Consider the following 26,507-nt stretch of genomic DNA (forward strand, 5'->3'; position numbering starts at 1 on the left):
TTAAATATGGCTTTAATTGGTATATATTTTTTCTTTATATAAGAATTAGGAACACTGGTCCTGCCAGTTAATTTCTAAGTTATCGTGTGCAAAAAAACCCCCAGGGATATGTCTACACTGCCCCGGTTTTGCGTAAAAAATATGCAAATGAGGTAAAATGTGGAATATCGGCATGCCTCATTTGCATAAGTAATGAGGCTCTGTTTTTGCACAAGAGGCTTTTGCGCAAAAAGAAGCTGTCTACATGGCTCCTTTTTGTGCAAAACCCCCCTCTTGTGCAAGAGCCGTTCTTCCACATTTTTTTCAGGAAGAACGGCTCTTTCACAAGAGGGGGGTTTTGCACAAAAACAGAGCCTAGTTAATTATGCAAATGAGGCACAGAGATAGTCCACACTTTGCCTCATTTGCATTTTTTTTTTTTTTTTTTTTGCACAAAATAGGGGCAGTGTAGACATAGCCCAGGAGTTTTCAGGTGCCTAAGTAGCCTGTGGAATGAAATCATGGTTAAAGCTGCCCCTCATTGCCCCAGAATCAGAAATGGCATTGCTGGTCAAGGGGAGAAGGGGAAGAGGAAGCAAGTCAGGCCTACAGGCTTACAGGGAGAGAAAAGCCCCAGCAGGCAGGAGAGCATACCCAAGGTAGAAGGAAAACAAGCCTGCAGAGAGGTGGTGGTGACCAGGTACTAGACCGGCACGTTGATGGGAACTGAAGGAGGAAAGTGGGTGAGTTCAGGTTGCCGGGTCTAGGTGCTCACTTTGGGAAATGGTGTTTACAAGTAGCTGACTCAAATGGCAGGATGGTGCTGGGGTAGGGATTTGTCAGAACTGATCAGGTGGCTGAGAAACTTTGTTGAGCTGAGACCAGGCCCACATACAGTGACTGGTAAAATCAGGTGGTCTTGGAGACATGGCTGTAGAATGTCTGGAGGAGGAAGGAGAGAAATCTGTGCAGAGTTTCCCTGGTCACTATGAAATCTGCTCACCATGGACACTGGTAAACCCACCTAGGTGTATGGCTCAATGAGAAAACTAGAGGCTGAGGAAGCTGTGAGCCTGTGTATGGCAGTACATACGATCTTGCCGAGATTTGTGATCAAAAGAAAGAATGCCTCTGAGATTCAGTACAGGCAGTCCCTGACTTACGCGGATCCAACTTATGTCGGATCCGCACTTACGAACGGGGCTTTTCTCGCCCCGGAGCTCGCGGGCGACAGGACCACCCAGAGCGCAGCGGTCCCGCCACGGCGTCCTCCGGGGCGAGAAAAGCTGCTCCGGGTCTCCCTGGTGTGCTGGGGGGGGACTCCCTAGCACAGCAGGGAGACCCGAGCAAAGCCGCACAGGCGGCGGGACCCTGCTGCCCGTGCGGCTTTGCTCCTTTGCCCCGGAGCAAAGCCGCACAGGTGGCGGGGTCCCCCGCCTCTGCGGCTTTGCTCCTGTCTCCCTGCTGTGCTGGGGGGGACTCCCCCCGAGCACAGCAGGGAGACAGGAGCAAAGCCGCAGAGGCGGCGGGACCTCTGCGCCTCCGCGGATTTGCTCGGGTCTCCCTGGTCTGCTGGGGGGGAGGGGGCGCAGCTAGCGCGCCCCCCCTCCCCAGCAGACCAGGCTTTTGTTGCGGGACGCCTGGGGTAGAGCAGCTGGGGTGCTGCCGGGTTGGTCCTGCAGGGACATACCCGGCAGCGCCCCAGCTGTTCTGTCCCAGGAGTCCAGATTCAGCCGCTGTTGAAACTGATCAGCGGCTGATTCCAAGAAGCCGGGGGCAGAGCAACTCTGCCTAGGGCTTCCTGTAGTCAGCCGCTGATCAGTTTCAGCAGCGGCTGAATCTGGAGCCAGGTCCGACTTACATACAAATTCAACTTAAGAACAAACCTATAGTCCCTATCTTGTACGTAACCCGGGGACTGCCTGTATTGGGAATACTATGGCTCTGCCACACCAAGCCTATACTCAAAAGGGACCAATAACAACTACATGGGGGCCACAAATATGTTTGGCACCAAGTCCACAAAATGTTAATCTGGCCTAGATGGCAAGAGGCAAGAGAAGATCATGTGCTTTGATCTCATGTGATGAGTCACATTTTTGTATGAAAACTTTGATTTGCAGTGGACAGAGCTATGCTCCCTAGTAACTTCTAGGTTTGCTTACTCTTCAGTCCCGCTTGTTGAAAGCACACTATCCTTGCCCATATGTTACTGTTGCATTATCTCAGCAGCATCAAGCCAGATCTTTTGCAGCTTGTATTATCTAAAATTGCAGGCATGACTCATTCTTGTCCTTCCGCTTGGGTGCAAAAAATCTTCAGTGGTCTTAAAAAAGTTAGTTCCTAAATTCACCTTATAAGTTGTTCTCTGATCAGTCCAGAGCCAGTGCATAAGACAAAGAGTGATTCTTGCTCCCCCGTCCATTGAGGATTCTGCTGTACTGGGGTATGTACAGAAGACAGACAGCATTCTGTCTTTCTGATCTGCAATTTCTCTTTACTGCTTTTCCCCTCCATCTATCACTCTTAAAGTGTCTCTCTATCCCTATCTTTGTATTTCTAACTTCCTCTTTCTTTTAGAGAGCTAGAAAACATTGGGTGGGAGAGTGTGACAGGACTCTCTAGATGGAGTCATCCAACTCCCAGTCTTGGAGCAGGATTGATTTCAGTATGTACAAAGCATCTTTTTACTATCCACTGTATATATTCTGAGAGGCAGCTTTATCATGTGGCCAGGGCAAAGTTCTGTCTTGGCTCCGTGGCGTATCAGTGAAAGAGGTTACTCCATAGCAGCACTCCTCTGGAAGGATAAGGGACCTGCTAGTGCAATAAAAAGAACCGGGGTGGTCTTTAGATGGAATAATAGTGACCTGTGATTTGGCCACTGCAGGAGCAGGCTGTTAGCCTCAGTGCTCTAAAGGGTGTGTAGTTTGTACAGTAACATTACCTCCTGCCTGCACACTTGGCATTTATTACTACAGGTACTTGGTAAGGAATAGTGAGCCTTAGTTTCTATTCCAGCCATGTCACTAACTCCCTGGGAATGTCATTAAAAGGGCATTTCTGCTCTGAAAAGTGGCATTGTGAGGCCCACATTGACCATCTCTCAAGGATTTCCATATCAAATGCACTCTGGTGACAATGAAAAACTTAAAAACCAACAAATAGTTTAGTAGTAACCTGTCACCTGAAGGAGTGGGCTGTGCCCACCAAAGCTCATGGTAGCATCTATATGTTTTGTTAGTCTCTATCTAAGGTGCTACTAGACTATTTGTTGGTTTGTAAGTTTTTCCTGTTACAGACTCACACGGCTACCCCTCTGAATCTGGGGACAATGTCCTTTTTTCTGACTCCCCACTTAGCAAACTGAAGGCTTGTCTTCGCGCACTGTGCTATACAGGGCACAGCTGCACCCACACAGCTGTGCCAATGCAGTGCTTATGGAAGATGCTCTATGCCAACAGGGGAGCATCTCCTACCAGTGTAGTTAATATATCTCCCCAAGAGGTAGTAGGTCTATTGGTGGGAGAAACAGTCAACACCAAAATCTAGGTCAATGGGATGATGCCACTCAGTGCTGGATTTTTCACACCCTTGAGCAATGTAGTTATACCAATGTAGGGCTGTAATGTAAACCTAGACTTGCTCTGGGATCTCAGAAAACATATCTCATATCAGTTCAAAATGCTACTTGTCCTGCAAAGTCTCATTGACCACGTCACCCACCTCCCCTTTGTTTCCCTCCATTGGCTTGTCCTTCTTCCATGTATCAAATATAAACTACTAGCAGGTGAGGTCCGTCGTTGACTGGGAAAAGTCATTTTGTATAGCTAACACAGGAAAATTCAAGAAATGAAATATGTCATAGAATTGTTTATTAATGTGCTTGCAAAAGGGATGTAAAAGAACAGTTTTATATTTGTAGGATTTCAACTTCAAACATTATTCATTTTATTGAATAATTACCACACATAGGGTATGTCTACACTTGCCCCCTAGGTTGGACTAGGAAGGCAAATGAAGCATACCAAAGTTGCTAATGAGGAGTAACAGTTAATTCGAGGGAGGGGTTTTGGATTGGACTACTGCGTCTACACACGGCAAGTTAAATTGGCGACCGGCCGCTAATATGCTAATCAAGTGCGGGATATTTAAATCCCGTGCTTCATTAGCAACTTCGATATGCTTCTTTGCCTCCCCAGTCCGACCTAGGGGGCAAGTGTAGACATACCCATAGTAAATTTGAATCAGAAGCTCATAAAGATTCCATTACTCTTTCTGTAACTAATTTGAATTATTTTTTATTTGTAACAGCAAACATTTTCTTTGCACTAAAATGGCAGTTGAACAGGTGACTCAATTTTAATTTTGTTAGCAAATATTTTTATGAACTCTAATCATAATAGTCATAAGTTTTTTGTGACGAAAACCAAAAATAATTATTTAAATCTTTCACCCAACATATTCTGGTGTAAAAAGTAGTGCTTTCAGCTAATTTAAGTGGCAGGATTGTTTATGCAAAATTTGGTATCTATAAGTAATTGTTAAGTATGGCTTTATTTTGCACAAACAATTCACAAACTCTTCAAAATATATAATAGACTACTCTTTATTTTGGCCCTCTGCTGCTTAGCCCTACCTTAAGAAGCCTTTATTGGCCATTTTCCTCAAGCACCTTTGTGCTTTTAGCTATGCTGCCTCTTATCTTAAGAGCAGCTTTCCAAACATAGTCCATATTGTCCCTACTTTAAACTCACCCTTGCTATGATGCCTAAAGCTCTCTTAACAATGATGGTGATAAGTGCTGTTTATTATATTAATCATTATTGTTTCATTGTGTATCTTGGCCTCCCTTCATTTGTGTTCCATCCATCTTTTGTCTCATGTTATAGACTGCAAGTTCTTTGGGGGCAGGGCCTGTTTGACAGGGCAGTCCTTACACATATGCAGAATATGCAGCTGTGTAGAGCACCCAAAAATCTGGGGCACCAGAGGCTTCAGTGTCCACCTACTCACCTCCTTCTGTCCCTGTTCTGTGGCTTATACTTCTTCTGGAAAGGATCTAGTTCACTTAAAAGTGAAAAAGCCTGCCAGAGCTATTAGCAGAATATTGAACCTGTGAAAGAGCCATTCAAGTGGTAATGCAGTCATTTAATAGGTATATATTGTAAGTTTCTGCATTTACTGTGTTAGTCTACAGGCGCTTAATTTAAAATTACATTAAAATATTTCATTAGCATGTGGCTGAAGGCTATAAAATCACATTAATAGTAGGGCTGCATAAATCCCAAGGATGGCCCTGCTGTTTGATTTTCATTGTGTGTGTCCCAGTGCCTGATTGGCGCTTAGTTGCTACTATAACAGAAATGTATAATGATGGTAATACAGAGTCTGTCTGAGTTCTCTCCCTTTCATGCTTCACTAGCAATAGTAAAAATGTTGCACTCTGAATTAGACCGTTAGTGATTGTAAAGCAACTTCACTCTCTGCAGGTCATGCCCTCAGTGATATTTCTGGGACCTGAGTCTCTTCATTGGTTTTGCATAGGTTTAACTGCCTGGAACGGTAAACTATTATGCTAATGCACAGGAAAGAATAGAAACAAGTGCCCTCTCACGAGTTGGTTTGAGTCTGCTAGGGCAATGTTTTTCAACCTTTTTTTTATAAAGTACCTCTTTAAAAAAATTACTCCCAGTGCCTACAGTTTTCAGACACACATTTTTTTTTCTACCATTGCAACACATTTGTTTAAACAACTTAATTGTAGATGGGCAGGCAATGAAATTTTGGGGTGTAAAAAGTACAAAAATAATAAATAATAAAGCACAGTACAACTTAAAACAAAAATTCAGTTTTCTCCAAATTTCAGTTCTGTTGATGTACCCCCCCAGACTTCTCTCAAGTACCCCTAAGGGTACTCATACAACTGGTTGAGAAACACTGTGCTGAGAACATGAGTAAGAAGCTGTCAAAACTATTTTAGTTATTAGACTGAGTAAATCTGAACACACCCAAGCATTGGGGGAGAAGGTGTTACATTGCTGCTTTTCAGAGTAAAACCATGCCTCTTTCTTCATCTGGAGATAATCATAGAACTGGAAGGTCAGAGGTCATCTAGTCCAATCCTCTGCATGCCTGCAGGACCAAATATCTAATGATAACTTCTGACTTATGTAAAGGTCTTTGATATCTCTTGATAAGAAGTACCAAATACTTTTATGACTCCATATTCCAACTTCTTTTCTCTCAATATCCTGCTTTTTTTTTACTACTCTTGTTCTATCCATCTATTTCTTGCTCTTCATTCTGTCTCTCCCCTTCCTTGGAATAGTAGGAGCTGGGGAGATGCTCGGGATTAAGCTGCATTGTCTAGAAGTGGGGAAGAAGGAAGATTTATGCAAGACTTTTGCTGGAAATGTCTCCTTTTGTATGGAATTGCTGACTCAGTCATTCTAGTTGTAACGTCATGGAAATAATTGCAAAACAGAGGCTCATGATAATACAAAAATTGCTTTCAAAGCATAAACCTAACTAACTAGTCAAGAGAGAAGAAACCATTTCTATTTTAAAGAAAAGAGGAACTTAGCCTGGGTTTTGCAATAAAGGGGAGAATTATATATATTGTATAAAAGCTTCAGAGGGGTTGGCGAGTTAATCTATATAGGATAAACTTAAAAAACAACAAATATTCTGGTAGCGCTTTAAAGACTAACAAAACATGTAGATGGGATCATGAACTTTCGTGGGTACAACCCACTTCTTCAAATGACCCAAGTGTTGGAAGTCCAGATCCAAGGATAAATAAGGGTTATTAACTACTCAGTCTTTAAGATGCTACACTGTTGTTTTTTAAGTTTTTCCTGTTGTAGACTCACTCGGCTATCCCTCTGAAGATTATCTACTCAGTCATTTTTTCTCTCCCCCCCTGGTTCCCCTTATTTATCCTTGGATCTGGACTTCCAATACTCCGGTCATCTGAAGAAGTGGGTTGTACCCATGAAAGATCATGATATATTGTATAGAGAGTTCAAAGGAGATGAGGGACATGAAAGGATTTAGGATGACCGGGAGTGTAAACAAAAGGTAATCTCTACTTGAGATAGTGCTGTTATTAAAGGCAATTTTGGACATAGGACAAGCTTAGTGCACTCAGACTTACACAGTGGCACTAGGTCCACCACTAGGGACGAGACCACATAGAGATGTGTGATTTTGTTACCGCCTTTGCACTTGTACAGCCAGGTCTTCCTGCTCAGGTAGGAGGAGAGACTTGGACTTTCATATTTATAGTCCCATATTCAATCTCCAGCTGACAACTCACACCAGGATGGCTTCTAACAAACATAAAGGGTAATCTTGGTGTTGGGCACAGATAGCTGGGAATGGGGTGTGTGAATGACATACCACATTATCATCTTTTTTATTTATTTATTTATTTATTTATTTAGCCACCAGTATCTAAAGATTATGTCTCCACTCCTGAGTAGTAACAGCACATACAAGACAGATGATGGTGCTGCTCTACAATATACACTCGAAATCATTGTTTCCCTCATTATCTTCATTCTCACATTTATCCTGGGCCTCCTGGGCAATGGCTTGGTGATCTGGGTGGCTGGCCTGAAAATGAAGCGGACCGTGAATACCATATGGTTCCTGCATCTTGCTATTGCTGACTTCCTCTGCTGTATGTCTCTACCGTTCTCCATCATTCACCTGATCCTCCATGAGCACTGGCCATATGGGTACTTCCTCTGCAAGGTTATCCCATCAGCCATCATCTTCAACATGTTTGCCAGTGTTTTCCTCCTCACTGCCATCAGCATTGACCGGTGCCTGATAGTGATGAAGCCAGTGTGGTGTCAGAACTACCGCACTGTGAGGCTTGCATCAGTGACTTGTGTTTGCATCTGGCTCCTGGCCTTTGTGATGTGCTGTCCTGCCTTCCTCTACCGTGAGACCTCCAAAGATGCATTTGGCAAAACTGTGTGTGTTTACAATTTTGAAGGTGATACAGATTATATGGATTATGGCAATAATTCAGTAATGAACTATGACTTTCTCCCAGATGATTATCCTAGGGAAGATCCAACATTAGTGGCTGCTGGAACTTATGAAGGCATCATTTTCACTCATCAGCCTCCAAATGAACATCCAGATTTCCGGACAGCTGTTCACACCAGGGCCTCTAGTGAAATTAACACAAGCGCAGCATCTTCTGTAGTATCAGCCATTCTCAGTGCCTCAGCTGACATGAGTTCATCCACTGATCATCCTGACTCTGAGCTAACTGAGACTGCTGTCAGCTCACCTAATGTTGGCATATCTAAATTGTCCAGTGTCCTCCACTCAGAGTTATCTGAAACTCCTGGTGGTTTCTCGTACACTAATCCTCCTGGCAGCCTTTACGATGGTACTGACTTACTAGAGAACTGGACTGATAACTTCTCCGCCAGCAGTCTGTCAACCACCAAACTGACCATCACTATTCCCAGGATTGTCTTTGGCTTCCTCCTTCCCTTTAGCATAATGGCAACTTGCTACATTCTTATTGCTACCAAGATGCATGGAACCCGGTTTACCAAGCCCCGTGGTAAGACCCTGAGAGTGATCCTGGTTGTGGTGGCTGTATTCTTTGTTTGTTGGGCTCCATTCCATATAGTTGAGGCATTGTATCTCCTAGCTATGCCAGGAACTAAATTCAGGGAGGCCGTGATACTGTGGGACCACCTCTCTACAGCACTGGCCTATACCAACAGCTGCATCAACCCATTTCTCTACGTTTTTGTGGGGCGGGACTTCAGGCAGAAGGCCCGCCAATCAGTGCGGGGCATCTTGGAGAATGCCTTCAGCGAGGAAGTTACACGCTCCACTTTCTATTCACGGGACAAGACCAAGAGTTCAGCAGAAAGGGAAATCAGCAGCAATATTCTCTAAAATGGGACTTCCAAGATAGCATTGCTAAGGCAGGGGGAGAAGTTTGTCCGTCCCACCTCCCCCTTCTCCATGGCTGTAACTTTTTGCTTTAGGATAGCAGAGCCATAACAATGTTATTAGACAATAACCTGTACAGGATACTCACAGGGACTGGGGTAGTACAGAACAGGTCAATCTGCCATTTAATAGCCTCCTGAAAAGAGGGGCATGGACATGCCAGAAAGGAATCTTCTGATGAGACACATAAGGGAGGAAGAGAGCTCCATACTTAAGAGAGAGAAACCCAGTTGTGAGAAGATGTGTGGTGGAATTAGGTAATTACTCCTTGACGGTACTAAATAAAAATATGGTTGTAACGTAGAGTATATATGTACTACATTTCTTAAGCATGTATCACATCATCGATATCACCTAAATTACAAGGAGAAGTTATTTGGCATTTCTCCTTGGAATTTGCTGTCAAACCTTTCCTTTCTCTTAACTCTGGGTTCACCTGGGACACTGAATCTTTTTCACAGCAGTGCCCAGCAGGAGTTGCATGAGTGGACTCAGGGAATTTTAGTTTTCCTCACAACAATGCATTGTAGCAGACACCCCTAACCTGCTCATCAGCACTGGAAACTGCCTTGCATGACAGTATTCCTAGAGTCTTTCCATTTCAGTTAACCATGGCCCTCCTCCCTACTATTTCTGTCTCCAAATGACCATTTCTATTATTTGTCATGGCAGCTCAAGGAGTTTCTTTATCTCAGCTAGTACATTACTGCACCAAATCAGTAACCAAGGTAGAAGGGGCAATTTTCTGAAAAACAACCCTCATGCTGGGGACATGGGTTCATTAGAAATACGACCCTCCTTTCTGGCTTTACGCTTGATATTATGGCCTGAGTTATACTGATGAGGAAATTAAGGTTGATCTCGCCAATCATGGAGCTGTCACTACTGCATCTAAAACTGCTGGACATGCAAGCAATCCGAGAGTGTCACCCAGGGGGTAACCCTGGAGCTGAGTCACCCCTTCTGTACAATTCCAGAAGTAAGAGAGCATGGAAAGCAGTTTGCCAGAATTCCAACTGTGTGCTTGTTAATTAGAAATGAGAAAAGACTGAGAGATATCGAGGAAAGTGGTCACACAAATACAGACAGTGCTAGAAATACTCATGCACACACACACACACAGGGCCGGCTTGAGCCATTCCTGTGCCCCGGGCAGCGGGCGCACGACACATGCGGCTCCGCTCTCAGGCACACAGCGCATGCGCAGCCCCGCCTTCTGGCGCTCTGCACGCTTTACAGCTGCAATCGGGCGCACGGCGCCTAATTGCAGCTATAAGGGGCACCACACGGCCCCCAGCGTGCGGCGCATGATGGCAGCTATAAGGGGTGTTGCGCATCCCCAGCCCTGAGTGCCTGATGGCAGCTATAAGGGGTGCTGCGCGGCCCCAGCCCTGAGTGCACGCACGAGCCAGCCCCATCCGGGAGTGCGGCGCCCCTTACAGCTGCCATCAGGCGCCCCCCCATAGGCTAGCCCCGCCCATAATCCGGCCATGCACACACACAACCTGCTGTTCCCTTCAGGGCCAGAAAGTTAGAGATGGGCTAAAGTCAGAGTTCTGATCAGATACACCAACGCTCAGAGTCTTCCAGATCTGGAATTCAGCTAGACATGCAAAGTAAAAGGTGCACATGGAAAAGTTTTAAAGAAAGGCCGCACTGTCTACACGCACCAGGTCTCCCACATCTCTGAGTGAAGATAAATAGGGCACAAAACAATGGTGACGTCATGGGTATGTCTAGACTGCATCCCTCTGTCAGCAGATTAGGCAGGTCGACATTGCAAACGAAGCAGGGATCCCTTATGCCTCCTGCAAGGAGGTTTACAGGATCTGTTAGAAAAGGCTTTCTTTCTTGACAGATCCCCCTCTAGACTGCCACTTTTTGCAGACAAAGTACTGAGTCAGCAAAACGCGACAGCCATTTTTATGCAAATTAAGCCCAGGATATTTAAATCCCTGCCTCATTTGCAATGTCGACCTGCCTAATCTGCATCCCTCTGCCGACAGAGGGATGCAGTCTAGACATACCCAATGATAGGAGGTATACTGTATACCACAAAGTAGGAAGGGGGTGGCTGAGGCATTTCTGGAACCACTAACAGAAATATCCAAAACATGAGTGACTGGTAGCAATGAGGGATTTTTAACTACCCACATATTTGTTGGTAAAGCTGCGAACCTCAGAATTCTCATAAAATCTTGGAATATATTGGGACATCTTTTTGTTTCAGAAGGTGGATCAAGTAACAAGCAGGGCAGCTATTTTAGCCTAGATACTATCAGGAGGAAGTTGTTGCAAATTTGAAAGTAGAAGGCAAATTGGGTGCAAGTGATCATGATATGAGAAATTGAATGATTCTAAGGAAAGGAAGGTGCGAAGCAATGGACTTCCAAAAGGCAGATTTGGATAAGCTCACAGAACTGGTGGACAGTTAATGTAATGACAATATTTAGAAAGGGTGTAAGAGTTGAACATGGAAATTGCAGGCCAGCAAGCCTCACTTTCAGGCAAAGTGGTTCAAACTAATTGTCAAACATACAAATGAATGTGCTGCTGGGGAAGAGCAAACATAGCTTTTGGAAAGAGAAATAATGCCTCACCACCAAGGTTCCCTGTAAGCTGCATGGCTGTGCAGCTGTTTTCTGAGCTCCATTGAGAGGTTCAGAGCTCCCGCTTCCTCTCTCCTCCGCCCTCACCACCTTCCTGCTTTTGCACCTAGCCTTCCAGTTGGGGAATTGTCTGGGCAGGGATCCCATTTTTCCCTGTGTTACACTCCCCTGCTGCCCACTCAGTTGCCTGTTGATTTCTATGCCTGCTACTTCACTCATTTTATCCAGTTTGCAGTCCTCCCCCCCGTAGTAACAAGACAGCCCCTCTATCTTCTCCTTCCACTGTGCTTTCCTACTTTCACCCTGTCTGCAATCAGATAATTATCTCCTCCAGTGACAGCAATGCCAAATGTCTCCCTGCACTGTCACTGAAAATGGGAAACACCTCCCCCACGCCCAGTTTCAGCCATGTCTGATCACTTTAGGGCCCCTCTTTTTTTTTAATAATTCTGGTAAGTTCCATGCTTGAAAAACTTCCCTGCAGGAAACAGGACATGCACAGTTTACATGTGCAGAGGCTGCAAATGGGATGGGAAAATGTTTTTTTGGTTGAATCGACATTTGGTAAGGATTTTGGGGGGAAGGGAAAGAACCTTGTGAGGAGACATTGTGAGAGATGAAACACACGCATAGTAGGACAAGATTTTGGAAAAAAGAGGAGGGTGATTGGGAAGCTATGTGTTGCCTTTGGAACAGTGCAAGCTGGAGCCCCTGGTAAATTTGTTCTGTAGACTTTATCTTAGGGGAGTTAAGGGAGAGGGGACTTCTTGGAGTTCTGTTGGAAAGGACCTGGGTGGGAAGGAGACTTGGTCTGTCTGTGTGTGCGCGCACACTTGCATTTCAAACAAAGTTTACATAGGTGTTAAAGAAAGAAAAAGTTTCTTTAAACAGAATTTTTTTGGAGTGATGTAAATATATAAAACTGATCTCAGTGATTTTGTTAAACTCCTGTGTTACTAATTAATACATGGTAAACTGTACTGTATTAAAGACAGAACTTTGCTATCTGGTAGAGTTCTGGCTCTCATGAGTCAGAAGGAGCAAGTATTAGGTGTGATGCTAGCTGTTTTGTAGGATGAAACCTTATTTGCAAGCTCTTTGAAACATGGATCTGTCTACAAACCCTGAAGCCATGTGTTAGTTTGCTCTGGGGCTTCTACTCTTTGAGCTGGTGACACACACAAGGACTGTGTCTACACTGGCATGAATTTCCGGAACTGCTTAAAACGGAATACTATTCTGTTTTCAGTTTTTCTGGAAAAGGAGCATCTACATTGGCAGGCTGCTTTTCCGGAAAAGCCCTTTTTCCGGAAAAGCGTCTGTGGCCAACGTAGACGCGCTTTTCCGGAAAAGAGCCCCGATTGCCATTTTCGCGATCGGGGCTTTTTTCCAGAAAAGACTACTGGGCTGTCTACACTGGCCCTTTTCCAGAACAGTGTTCCGGAATAAGGACTTATGCCCGAGCGGGAGCAGAATAGGTTTTCCGGAATAGCGGCTGATTTTGTACAGTAGAGCATCGTTGCTTTTCCGGAAATTCAAGGGCCAGTGTAGACAGCTCGCAGCTTATTCCAGAAAAGTGGCTGATTTTCCGGAATAAGTGGCCCAGTGTAGACACAGCCAAGGTGAAAGTTTCAAACCAGGAAAACTTGTTTTTACAGGTCTGTTTCACTTGTATTTGTATAATATGGATCCTAAACATTCCCCAGATAAATTGCATAAGCCAAAGAGAATGTCTTTTACCCTCCTTTGTAGTGCTATTAAATATTGAATTAATATTTGCAAGGAGAGCATGACTATTTCTGGTTGACTCAAAGATTTGTTTAGCATCTTAAAGCTGAGCTATGTGTGGATAATATGCATTTTGGTGTATTTACTAGCTTGAGTTGTTAGAAAGGATGATAATACATGTAATCCGAGGGCAGTGTTAATTTTCCTTTTATTCGACTTCATATTAAATAAACATCATAAACATTGCTCCTTGTTAATTATTCCTTATTTTAATATATTCCACACCTATGAACTTATATATATATAGGGTTTTTGTTTGTACTGGTGGGTGCATTATCCACACACTACCTCCATAGTGGTGTTGCACATAAGAAATTTTAACCCGCTCAAGGATGGAAAATGTTAGAGGGAATATGGCTCACCAATCTACTAGAATTCTTGGAGGGCGTCATCAAGCATATGGACAAGGATGATCCAGTGGCTCTAGTGCATTTGGACTTTCAGAAATTCTCTGATAAAGTCCCACACCAAAATCTCTTAAGCAAAGTAAGTAGTCATGAGATAAGAGGGAAGGTCCTCTTATGAATGTAAAGAAAGGAAACAGTGTAGGAATAAATGGTCAACTTTCAGTGTAGATATACTGGGGGGGCAATGTTTCCTATAAGCTGTGCGCTTATGTGGCCACTCAGAAGAGATTCAGATACCCATCTAGCTGATTAACAAAAGCACCCACAGCTAGGTTCTGTTTCCACTGGTGGTGCATATCAGCACATGACTCTGTGCACATAAAAATTTATTTGGCACAGAGATGGAAAAGACTAGGGAACACTGCTGGGGAGACCAGTGCTGTTCAACATATTCATAAATGATCCGGAAAAAAGAGTAAACAGTGACATGGCAAAGTCTGCAGGTGATACAAAAATCATTCAAGGGAGTTCACTATAAAGTTGACTGCAAAGAATCTCATAAAAGTGGGAGACAGGGCAACCCAAATGGCAGCTGAAATTCAGTGTTAATAAATACAAATGTAGCCACCACCAAGGCAGATTTGAACCTGGGACCTTACTCTAGGAGCCCCTACCCTCTGAGCTAAAAGCCAGCTGACTCCCAGCCCATGCTGTAGAGGTCTCTTGATCTTAACTGTTGCAGTGGTCTAGGTGCCACTTGCAGTACTCAGTAACCACACTAGGTGTGTGGGTTACATAAAGTTATGCACGTCAGCAACAGGCAGATAATTAAAAATGTAAACATTTCCCATGACATTTGGGGTACTTTCATACTGCCTTTCTGCTGTGCATAATGCAGACTGACTGGTCTACATGAAGTGTAAAGGCTCAAGAGTGCAGCTCTTCAACTAGTTGCTAAGACTACCTTCCTTGAAAAGGGTCTTGATTTCATATCTGACTTTTGTAAAGGCAGATACAATAGTTCTTCCTCTCTCCCACCAGACTATGCAGGAAGGTGCTAAACCCTTACAATAAAGTTGACAAATCTCAGAGGGGTAGCCATGTTAGCCTGTGACTTTAAAAATAGGACCACTCATTATTAATGAAGTTGACATATCTTGTTTCACCTCACCAGCTGCCACTGAAAAATAATTCAACACCAGCACTGCAAGGGTTAAACCTTAAACATTCACTTTTTGTTTTTATTAAGAAAGCATGCACAAAAATAAACTCGTGAGGCCACACCCCCTTTTCTCTCCCCTTGACACAAAGCATCATGGGCCACATCAAAGTGCAAGGGACTCCTCTCACTTGCAGGCTGATCTCTTGCCGACTGCATTCCTTCACTCCTGACAGACTGTCACCAGCTTGCACTGCAGTTCCAGCATGAAGCCTTTTGATTCCACATGTCCATTTTGATGCTATCCTGCCCACAAATGATGCACGTTATTTCAGGAGTGGGGCATGGCTAATTTGCACACTGACCAGCATATATTTACATATGCAAATGAGGCGCAACTGAATATGCAAACAAGGCAAATGAATATGCAAGTGAGGAGCACTTGACTATGCAAAGGAGCCATCTTGGTTTGTTTCCAGGGTTCGCTGAAAGGCCAAGTGGCCTTCTGAACAACTTGCATGGGCCCGACTCCTGGGAACATCCCCTGCAAAGTACTGAGTGGCACCTGGAGGGAGGTCATCTTTGCTGCTGTGTGCCACAGAAAACCACCCGTACATGGCTTCCTGGTCTTATCATTCCCATCCTGGGGCAGCAGAGAGAACTGCTGGCTAATTCCATGCTGAAGTTGGCTCTGGGATTCTCCACTCCTGTTGGGAATGCTCAATGATGACTCCCTACTTTAAAAAAAAAAATAACAAAAAATTGTACCCCCCCACCCGCCTCAAATCCAACGAGACTGTCCATCTTCCCAACAAAGATCCAATTGGTTTATCTCAACAGCAAATTAAAAAGCGATGCTAAATTATCTCCCCCGTCCTTGGCATGTTGAGTCCCCATGATGGTTTGCTTCCAACTTGGTTCCCCTCACCAATAAACAGGGGCTATGGGGTTACAAAATATAAAGAGGAAACAAGAGATTTGACAGAACAAAGCCACACTAGAAACAGGGGGCCATGGGACACAGCTAGGGGGAGGACAGCTCAGAACTCACTCCTGCCTCAACACCTCGTCCCCTTCCTGCTTTGCAAGTGCTAACTCAGTCTGGATTTTGGGATGTGCTACTTCTGCCTTCTCTCTCCAGCTGACCTGTGAAGGGTCTGATCCATCCAAGCCATTCCTCCCTTTGGCTGTGTAATTTAAGTATCTGCTCCACACTGCCTGTCTTGTTATCTGTGCCTCTGAAACATAACTGTGAAGCCTCACAACTCTTCACGTTAGGTGGTGAGGGGCACTCTCTACTCTGGAAGTCCTTAAATCAGAGAAGTGGCTGCTTCTTTCCATCCTTGGCTCGTCCCCCAAAAAGGAACCACTGACTGGGTATTTACATCTATGCAGTCAAGACTCCATCCTTACACCATAGGCAAGGACAGTCTCCAAAGAAATTAGGGGGGGGGGGGGCAGAATAACAATCTGAACAAGAACTGAGAAGATAGGGGAGTGCTTCTGAACTGGCATGTGTCTTCTCTGGATATGCTAATAAAAGCCTCACTGCATATTTTTAGAGAAGGTGACGGAAGAAAAAAGGGTGAAATCTAAAAGCCCCAGGGAATTCTATTTGATGTGTTGTGCCCGATCTCCCGCAATGCTAGGGCAAAATACGCCTGAGGAGCTTCCCTGACTTGATAGGTGGGCATCACATTCCCAGAGACTAGAAAAGTTAGCACAGAAAACAGGTCAGGATTCTCTCTAGATGCCTACAAATGGCAGTGTGCTCTGAGTCCTAAATGGTCTACCGGTACATATTTTCCTTTTGCTGGACTCGGTCTCCCTCTCCCAGTTCAGCCCAAATCCCAGCCGTATCTCATCCCCCACAGAGATTCTGCTTTTTTCATATTCAGGATTTTCTCTCCTTTTCTTGCTGTCCCCTGCTGGTGTGAGAATGTTCACAGAGCTAAAATCACCCCTCCAATGTCCCTTTGAACCCCTGACCTTTACAACATTTACGAAACAACATAATTACAGGCTCCCAAAGTCCACTAAGCTCTCTCACTCCAGTAGCCAATACAACAGATTCACGGACAAAGAGGGATTGTTAAACGCAAAATGAGGGAGGCAGAGAAAGATGCTCTGGAGGTTTCGGCCTTCCGAGGTCTTTTCATGGCACTGGGGAGCCATCTCTCCACCTTCCGCCCCACGCTGGGCACCACACAATGTGGGGGAGCCAATCAGATGTGTCCGAGGCCAGTGGGGGAGGGCCGTGCTCGATTACTGATGATGATAATAATAATGAACAAAAGAAAAAAGAAGGTAAAAGAGGACGCAAGGAAGGATTATCTTCGGCAGCATCTTGCGGTGGTTTCTCTGGCGCAGAGAGAGACTATATATCTATATACAGGCAAGGCAGGGAGGCCAAGGCAGCTGGACCTGCGACCTCTCACCACATGCCCCCCTTCCCTCCCAGGTCCCTCACAAGGGACAGGCTCTCGAGTCTGTAACGAGCTAGGTGATCAAGTCCCAGTCGAAATCGTCGGGGATTTCCTCATTGGCGCCTGGAGGAGGGACCGGAGGCCGGGGGACCAGATGATGAGCTGAATGGAGGAGGAAAAGAGAGAGAAGGGGAAAGAGATGGTCAGAGGAGAAGTCAGGCTCTGTCCCAGTGGGCTCCTGGGATAAATAAAAGGGGAAGGACTCAGGTAGCATGAGCTTCCACACAGCAATGGCCTGCCAAGACCCTGATTCCCCCTTAGGTAGCACGTGTTTCCAGCCCAAGACAATGCCCTATCAGTGTCCAGATTGGGAGCAGGGGGCCTAAGGGTAATTGCAGCAGTGAGAGCTTCCCTGAACTGTCCTGAACAGTCTCCAGGCAGCATTCAGCTACGGCCTACGGAGCCTGGTAAGCCCGGGCAGCATCCAGCTATGGGAAAGTGGTGAGAGTGGGCAACGAGATGGGGAGGTGAGAGAAGTCAAGCAACGGCGATTGCTCTCACCAGTGCCTCACACACCTCCTGCAGGCTCGGCTCCCTCAGCCCTATGCCACAGCCATGAGAGCAGAAGGGGAAAACCCTGCTAGGGGGCGGGGTGGGAATTTTATTTCACCCCTTACCTGGGCGATTGTATCCTGGAGAGTCCTGGGTGGAAATCTGGTACATAGGAGATGGCCCGGAGAAAAGATGGGGAGGCTGTGGCTGACCATAGGAATTCACTGCCAAAGGAAATGGAAAAGCCCCATCAGTGATCCACATACCCAACGCGCCTGTCACTGATGGGACATCACAGCTCAGCCAGAGCACAGACTGACTCGCGTTCCAGGCAGAATCAGAAAGCGTTCAATGGACACCTCTTGACAACGTGATATAGCTCGGCCACAAAGCCAAAACTATATTGTTATTTGACTGCATTAAAAGGGTCGTTTTGGCTCACTGCCCTCTCCCTAGACATCTCCAAATTCTGTCAAAATCAGGCTGCAGCAAGACGATGACTTCTCCGTCCCACCCTTGTCAGCTCCTCCCAGAACAGCGGCGGGCATGATACAACCCGTGGGCCGGATTCAGCCCACCAAGCCTTTCAATCTGCCCACAGCCCACCCTACTGGGACCCTCAAGCAAGGAGCAGTTAGATGCTTTGAACAGCCGGGGCTGCAGCCCCACTGGGCTGCTGGCCAGGAGTCACCCAAGTAAGCGCCTTCCAGCCAGAGCCAGCCTCTGGTACCACATACCCTCTCACATTCCAATCCCTTGCTCCAGGTCACCAAACCCTCTGCACCCCACTCCCGAAGTCACAATTCCCTCCCAGACCCTCACCCTCTGTACACCCCTCCCTCAATCCAGAATCCCCTCCTGCACCCACACCTCCCTCCTGGACCCTGCACCTCAAGCCTCTGCCTCAGGTCACAACTCCCTCCTTCACCCAAACTCCCTCTTAGACCCCACACCTTCTCCTGCACCCCAATTCCCTACTCTGAACCCCCTTCTGCACCCAACCCTTGTTCCAGACCCCACACACCCGCCATAGAAAAGTGCAGCCCTTGACCACTTACCACAATCTTGGCTAGCCCCCCATCAAATATTATTGCCCAACCCTATCATAGAGCATCATCCTACTCTTCCCTACCATGGGATCTTCAATGCCACAGTTTTCTTCTCTACAACTCTTGCCATCTGGAACAGCCTCCCTGACACCTCTCCATGTGCCATCGACAGATGATATCTCACCCCCTCCTGTTGCCTGTGTGCTTTCCAATTGCTTTCTGCCTGGGTTACTGGCCTTTCAACTAGGGATGTACAATCCCATTTAATTAGTTAATTGGTTAAATGTTAAGGATGGGGGGGAGGGCTGCTCCAGCCCGGCTGTTTCCAGCCTCGTGTGGGGTTGCTGCTTTTGGCCCTGTGCAAGGCTGCTGGCTTCCAGCCTGTTTCCGGCCCTGCACGGGGGGTCAGATGAGGCTGGAACGGCCCTCTGCTCATGGCGGGCCACGGGGGGGGGGGGGAGTTGCTCTCTGGGTACCAGTTAATAGTTACTTAGTAAGCATCACCTGTCAAGGTCTTATTTGGTATGCATGGCTGAAAGTAGGGATGTTAACGAGTTAACTGGTTACCCATTAAGATCCCTATTTATATCCATACATACCAGATAAGACCTTCACATCACTATGTGCAGTGTTATGACCACACCTTTCCAAAACTAAATTCTCTGGAGCTGGGGGAGGATCGGTGCTTAACTTGTGCTGGGCACCTCTGATACATCTGTGACCAAAGTAAAAGAACTGCTGGGGCCCTGGCACCTCTTTCATTACAAATTAAGCAATGGGTGGGGCATGGTTGGTATGAAAGACACTGATGAAGATGGGGTGGTCTGGAGCAGTATAGCTCTGGGCTGTTCAGTGTCATGGTGCTTGGTGTGGTGAGAAGCTGTCCAGCACATGTACACAACTACACAACCCTCAACCTTTGCGTGGCATTCTAAATCCCTCTGCTGCCCACCCTGCTGGGTACCTTGGTTCATGGACTGCTCCTGCTTGCCACTATTCAGAGCACAAGAATCAGAAATTCGGGGGGGCTGCTGAGGGCCCCCCAGGTGTGGGAGCTGACCAGTCTGAGTGAGAAAATGATTGAGGGAGTCACAGAGGTTGGCAATGTGGTGCTGATCCAAGGTCCAGTTCTTCCGGTCAGCCTGGCGCAGGCTCTCCATCAGCTCTGCAAGGGCAAGGAGGGTGTATGTGAAATCCAGTCACTGCACGGATATTGCTCCTTTGCCTAATCCCTAGTCCTGTGGGTACCCCCCTGGGAATCCTCTCAGGCTCACGATGTCACTTTGCCTAATCCCAGTGGTATTCCCCCAGAGAGTCCCTTTCTTTACACTCAGGGCATCTCCATCCCACGTGTGCCTCTAATCTCTGCTGCACACTCTCTGGGGAGCTCCCTTTTTCCATCTGCAGGGTATTTTCTCTGACACACGAGTAGGACAAGCAGCAGCAGGGACTGGGAAGCCATCCATCTATCTCCTCACGGCCCCCCATCACCACCACAGCTGGTGGCCTAACGATCTTGACTGGATTTCTCTTCACCACAACCCATGAGGCAGGACAGTGCTGTTATCTCCATTGTACGGATGGGAACCGAGGTCCACCAACAAGGAGTGACTTGTTCAAGGGCACACAGGAAGTCTGTGGCACAGCGGGGAACTGAACCTGGGTCTCCCACTGGGCCAAGCAAGAGGTGGGATGTGCCACTGACCTGAGAACTGGGAGTGTTCAATGCTAGACCAGTTCAGCCGGTTCACCATCTTGAAGCTTTCCTTCAGGGAGTCAATATTGGAGCACCACTCAGGGGTGAATGCTGGAAAGCAAGGCAGACAAGGCCGTTACAAGGGAGTAACACTCCTCCGCCCCCACCACTGTGAACCAAGTCAACAGAACCTGGCCCTGGCCCTGATTTGCCAAAAGACCCTACCACTGCCCTCCACTCCCATTTCCGCACCCCGTGCCTTGTGTGGCTAGATCCACCTCTGCTGGAGGTGACAGGGGAAATGCAACTTCCAAATGCACTCAGACCTGGGAGTAATCCTCCACCTTCCCGCTGTACCTTATCTGCTGTCATGCACGGGGCACTGCTGCAAGGGACCTCACCGCTAGAGTCCTGGGCATCCCCCTGAGCCCCAGCACTAGCTCAGCCCCCTCTTCTCCCTCCAACTCCAACCTGCAACTCACCAAAGCCAGCGTTGTTGATTGAAGCCTGTGATTGCTGCTGCTGCTGCTGCTGGTGCTGCTGGTGTTGGTGCTGCTGCTGCTGTGGGTGGGTGTGCGGGTGGTGCTGCTGGTGCTGGTGGTACCCTCCATGCTGCATTGGGGGTGGGTGCATCGACATCACAGGTGGGGGACCATAGCCATCGCCACCCTGCTGCTTGCCCCCCTGGGGTGGACAGCCCTCTGGGCTGGAGGTGTGGAGTGGGGGAGCAGCTCCCACTGCTGAGGGGCCCTGCTGCTGCTGGTACATGTAGTAGTTGTGATTGGAGGGCTGCATGTCGCCAAGGAGAGAAGAGAAACCTGCAGGATGCAAGTAAGAAGAGTCAAGAGATGCGGGTAAGGTGCCTGCCCAGCTCAAGCACCTGCCTGAGTGGGACCTCATCCCACTTTCCTACTGATGCACTCACGTGGCAGAATGCCCCCCACAGGGTCACACAGACATTGGCCTTTCACAGTCCACGTCATGGCCACAGTCCTGGTTAAAGTACTTTTACCAAACTGAACTAACCCTCTGAAATATCACACACATGCTGTCGGGCTAGAGGAGACTGTTGCACAGAGTTAGAACAGTTTGAAAAGTTATTTAGAGGCTGTGAGTGTTGACATGTCAGGTCTGGTTCCTTTTCCCCCTAAGCTTTCTCTCATGGGTGTGTGGTTTGGGGTTTGGTTTTGGGGTTTTTTCGAGTTTGTATCTCAAAAGCTCTTGGACTAGAAACTTTGCTGCCTCTCTAATGTGAATAACTGGAGGGTTGCAACACTTTGTTATTTCTGAAGGCTGAGTGTGTTGCACACATCAAAGGTTCCTTCCTTTCCTCCATAAAACTCCCGGTGTGCCATTCTCCCATCCCCTCTATTTCAGAATTCTGAAACTCTTCCACATCATTTCCCATTCTGGGGGGCTCTGTGTACCCCCCTGGTTTCATTCCTCCACTTGCACTTTTTCCCAACCCCTCGCCCAATGCTAAGGGCTCTGTATTTCCTCTTCTTTCTCTGTGGCCCTCTGTTCTCCCCCACACTGGAGTCAGAGGAAGATGCAAAGGTTACTGCACTACTGCCAAACACCCTAACATAGAAGTGCTTGTCATCAAACTGAACGTGAGGTCTTATTTTGATTGGCCAACAAGCAAAACACCCCACCCATTTCAATTACTCAGGCTCCTCTAGAACACTGTAAAAGTAACAATAAAAAGGTACATGCACATATGGTTTTGCCTATATGGGTCACTTGTAAGTCCTTGTTATGAATGAATAACCTAGTTTTCTAATACTACTCTGGCACCTTTCATCTTAAAGTGCTCTACAGAGTTCTGTATGAAGGTTACTCTCACAACACTGAAATGCAGTTGCCTTTGGGGGAAAGCAGCAACAGTTTAACTGTCACTCAACACAGCAGTGTACAGCAGGAAGAAAAGAAAAAAACTGTCTTCAAATGAAGCTGTAAAAGGAATGTTAGGACAGCACAAATATGTACCCAGCAGTAATCTGTCCTGGAGAACTGAGATCACACTCCTAGTCAAGATTTTCAAAACTAGGTAGCAAAAGTTGGGCTATGTCCTTGGCTTGCTATCTAAATAATGGTGTGACAGTCCCCCCAGGTTTTATGAAAACTGGCTTACGAATATAAATATGCATAACTCAAAATGCTTTCATCAAAATCCCTCATGTAACCTACCAATGTTAACGTTACAATCTGCTGGATCTGTATATCATATTTTGGTGCATGTATCATTCTGGTATGTAAAGTTAGTAATACGAAGTATGAGTCTGTTTGTAGTTTTAAATGTGCTAATGAGAGCCATTACTGATTCCCCTCCCTCCAGCCTTAACAACTTAGTGATCAACTTAATGACTTGTAAACAGCCTTGTTTGTCCTGTAAGTCCAAAGGTGATTGGACTAATAAGACATGTGACCGTACCACCTGGTACTGGGATTCCATTTTGACTCTGGTAGTTTTCTATAGAAAGGGGGTGTATATAGAAAAAAGGTTCCCGCCTTAGGGGAAAGACTATTTAAGCAATGGGAAGCTATCAGCCCTTGGAAAACCCTGGAAAGAATACAAGGGGCTAGGGACCCAGGTCAGGGTAAAAGAGTCTCTGACCTGAGGATTATGCCTACAGCAAGAATAGTTCATTAGGCTGTGAATCTGCTTGCAGTAAGATTTTTTTTAGTGAATTGAACCAGCTATGTGTTTTAACTTAGTAACTTACTTGATCTGTCTGTTTTCACTTCCAACCACTTAACTCCTAGGCTATGTCTACACTGGCAGCTTCTTGCGCAAGAACATCTTGAGTAAGGGTTCTTGTGCAAGAAGACTTGTGCAAGAAAACATCCACACTGCCATGTGTGAGCTGTACTTTTGCGCAAGAGCTCCCATGGCAGTGTGGACGCTCTCTTGCGCAAGGAAGCTCTGATGGCCATTTTAACCATAGGGCTTTCTTGTGCAAGAAATCCCTGCTGAGCATCCACACTGCCCTCTTGCGCAAGAGCTCCTGCACAAGACGGCTTACACCTGATAAAAAAGAGCATACCTCTTGTGCAAGGAGCCCTCTCTTACCATGCCGTACTGTAAATTTCCTTGCACAAGAGCCGGTGGGCAGTGTGGACGCTCTACAAATACTTGCGTAAGAACAGCCATACTTGCGCAAGAAGCCGCGAGTGTAGACATAGCCCTACTGTTTGTACTTGAAGGAAGCTGTCAGTATGATCAGCACACAGTGAACAATCTCAAAGGATCTTTTCTGACCACACCACATCATAAATGGGTCTAATTTTCAGTAGACTGAGCATCCAGCAAGTTCCACTGATTTCAAATACCTTAACTCGAGTGAAAAGGGAGTTTAGTCTCTCTGGGTGTGCCTAAACTACATGGCTCCGTCGACGGGAAATGAAGTGGTGATTTAAATAATCGCCGCTTCATTTAAATCAAAATGGCCACCGCGCTGTGCCAATCAGCTGATTGTTGGCATAGCGCGGCAGTCTAGACTGAGATCTGCTGACCCCAGAACTCTTCGTCAGCAGATCCTTTATGCCTCGTGAATCGAGGCTTACAGGATCTGCCGACGAAGGGCTCTGGGGTCGGCAGATCCCCGTCTAGACTGCCGCGCTGTGCCGACAATCAGCTGATCGGCACGCTGCGGCGGCCATTTTGATATAAATGAAGCAGCGATTATTTAAATCGACGCTTCATTTCCCTTTGCTGTCCTGCCTAATCTACATGGATCAGTCGACAGAACCATGTAGTTTAGACGTACCTGCTGGTTGGTTCAATCCTTTAGTTCTCAGCTAACACTGCCAGGGAAGGAAGGGTTAATTGGTTTTGATGATGGGAGTAAAACTGAGATGGGGCAGACAATTCATATGAACAACAGTTGTTTTTCAGTCGATACTGACACAAGCTGGATTTGAGCCATCTAAATTAAAAGGCCAGTATCCCACTGCAAACCCCTGAGCTGTTCATTCCTTGTCATGGGGCACCTTAATCACTCATCAAAAGTAGGCCTTGATTTTATATCTTAGCCACAAGAACCTTGCTCAGAGCGCAGCACCCCCTAGCTGAGCTCAGTACTGACTTGGAGGGCAAAGCATGCTAGCTGAGTCACCAGCACAAAGCCATGCAGCATCATGGGTTTTTCTATGGTGGCCAAGTACTGACAAAATCTGACACTGCTTAGCTTCTGAGATCTGGGCTTCCAACACATTAACAGGCTGGACTTTGCGTATAGCACCTAGCACCATGGGGCTCCCGTCATGACTAGGGTGTTATGGTAATTCATAAAATACATTATAATTACTGGTATCACAGAGGAGTCCTGCTTGTTTGACCCGGCAGGGTGGAAAGACTGACCTGCTGAAAATTGAGTGATTACTGAAATATGGTAGCTCCCGATGTAATATTGCCCTCCCCAAGCCAGACAAACTGTCTCTCTTTAAATACAGGCCCAGCAAGCAGAAATTGTTCTAGGTTTTGTGTCCCCTGTTCTTGTCACAAACGTGACACTGCCCTCTGGTGGCTGCTCTCTGAATCATCTAATGCACAGAAATCCGAGAGGAGAATGGATTAGCTGGTTGATTATATCTTGTCCCCTCCACCCTCTCCCTCCTCTACAGTTATTTCCTAGGGCTTTGGCCAGTCCTACTTTTAAGTGACCCGAGTGATGGGAACTTCCACCACTCACTTTGGAGAGACCTTTCCATAGCTTCATTCCATTCCACTATTTCGAGTTTATGCCAAGCATCTCTGGATGATAATCTATGGTCTCAGACTCCCCATATTTCACTTTTCAAGCATTTTTTCACAATTGATCCCTCTAGCCCTTATTCCTTCTGGCTCAACATCAGCTATTTTAAAAAATCATGGTTGGTTCTACAGAAAGGCAGCAAAGGGCTGACATGCCGAGAAAGGAGAATTTCTGGACTACACACTGCATGTGAGCAGGGAGAAGCTAGAGCATTGGAAAGCAGGGGAACCCTCTTTTCACGTGCTGCTAGAAAGAGGAAGGGCCTGAGAGATGTGGGTTGGGGCATCACTAGGGAATACCACAACAGCACACATACCCTGCACCATGTGCCTCGGCTTGGAACTTACCGTGCTGGGAAGAGGATGATTTCTCCAGCATGGATTTGTAGAGGTTTCGAAAAGACCAGCTCAGATCCTGAAAGTTGATCTCAGAGTAGGAGAACTTGAAGTCGTGGTTAGTGCTGTAGAGTGGGGGTGGCACATCTGCCCCTTCCCGGCCCTGTCCCCCCGCCACAGTAGCTGCCACATCCACGGGCCCAGTGCCCTGCTGAAGACCAGACAATAGCATGAAAAAACACCTCTGTACATTGTTGCTTTGAAAGGTCAGGAATTTGAGGAGAAGGTGGGGGGTTATTCCCAGAAAAAAAACACAACCAACAATCTCATATCACTTGTCTGTTTCCCCCTCAAAATCCTCCCAACTCCTCTACCAGAATGGGGGATTTCCTTTGTCCTCTCCCCAGTCCACACAGACTGGCTCCAGCCCACCCTTCAGCCACGTCACATCCCTAACAGCTTTATCCCTCCTCCATCCACCCCTTTCCCCTGTTCCACTTCCTCCCCACGTCCCTTCTGGCCACTGACCTCCCCTCTTCAGCCACTCTTCCCTATAGCCCTCCCCATCACAGAGTCACTCATCTCCCTTAGCCAGTCTCTCACTTCGCCCATTTCCTTTTCCTCCGCTGCCACTCACCTGACTGTAATTGGCAATGGGTGTGGTGCTCTGCAGCGATAGCTGAGGGGTGGCCTCTGGGGGGAGAGAGGATTCTGTGCTGACTGGGACAGCCCCTCGTGGGCTCTTACTTGCCTCTTGTTCTGGGGAGTCCTGTGATAACTGTGGGCAGAGGGAGAAAAGAGGGGAGGAAATCAGAA

General features: G+C 46.7%; 2 protein-coding genes across 7 annotated transcripts in view; one reads left to right on the forward strand and one right to left on the reverse strand.

Annotated features, from left to right (window-relative positions):
• The first annotated feature begins 1,810 nt into the window (after positions 1-1,810).
• C3AR1 (complement C3a receptor 1) lies at positions 1,811-14,409 on the forward strand. Of its 2 annotated transcripts, none has more exons than XM_006119921.5 (2): positions 1,811-2,425; positions 7,435-14,409. In XM_006119921.5, the coding sequence occupies exon 2, from the start codon at positions 7,447-7,449 to the stop codon at positions 8,914-8,916; it is 1,470 nt and encodes a 489-aa protein (XP_006119983.2). In that variant the 5' UTR covers positions 1,811-2,425; positions 7,435-7,446; the 3' UTR covers positions 8,917-14,409. The 2 variants fall into 2 exon arrangements, with proteins under 2 accessions (XP_006119983.2, XP_075757994.1); XM_075901879.2 differs by having other exon boundaries at positions 2,021-2,425; positions 7,428-14,409.
• A 521-nt stretch (positions 14,410-14,930) lies between these two features.
• FOXJ2 (forkhead box J2) overlaps positions 14,931-26,507 on the reverse strand; it is a 37,805-nt gene continuing 26,228 nt past the window's right edge. For 4 of the 5 annotated variants that reach the window (XM_006119925.5, XM_006119926.5, XM_075901858.2 and 1 more), the window contains exons 6-12: positions 26,329-26,469; positions 25,704-25,902; positions 21,082-21,417; positions 20,609-20,710; positions 19,868-20,068; positions 17,980-18,078; positions 14,931-17,464 (exon numbers count right to left, since the gene is read on the reverse strand). In XM_006119925.5, the coding sequence (XP_006119987.2) occupies positions 17,376-17,464; positions 17,980-18,078; positions 19,868-20,068; positions 20,609-20,710; positions 21,082-21,417; positions 25,704-25,902; positions 26,329-26,469 (1,167 nt within the window). In that variant the 3' untranslated portion in view covers positions 14,931-17,375. The remainder of the gene's footprint in view (positions 17,465-17,979; positions 18,079-19,867; positions 20,069-20,608; positions 20,711-21,081; positions 21,418-25,703; positions 25,903-26,328; positions 26,470-26,507) is intronic. The other variant, XM_075901865.2, reaches the window with a different exon arrangement.

This window comes from Pelodiscus sinensis, chromosome 1, assembly GCF_052426305.1.
Source record: "Pelodiscus sinensis isolate ZL-2025 chromosome 1, ASM5242630v1, whole genome shotgun sequence".
Classification (NCBI taxonomy): domain Eukaryota; kingdom Metazoa; phylum Chordata; order Testudines; family Trionychidae; genus Pelodiscus; species Pelodiscus sinensis.

Bases quoted from the DNA above. Each gene is read 5' to 3' on its own strand.
- C3AR1 (XM_006119921.5), top strand. From the start codon at position 7,447: ATGTCTCCACTCCTGAGTAGTAACAGCACATACAAGACAGATGATGGT.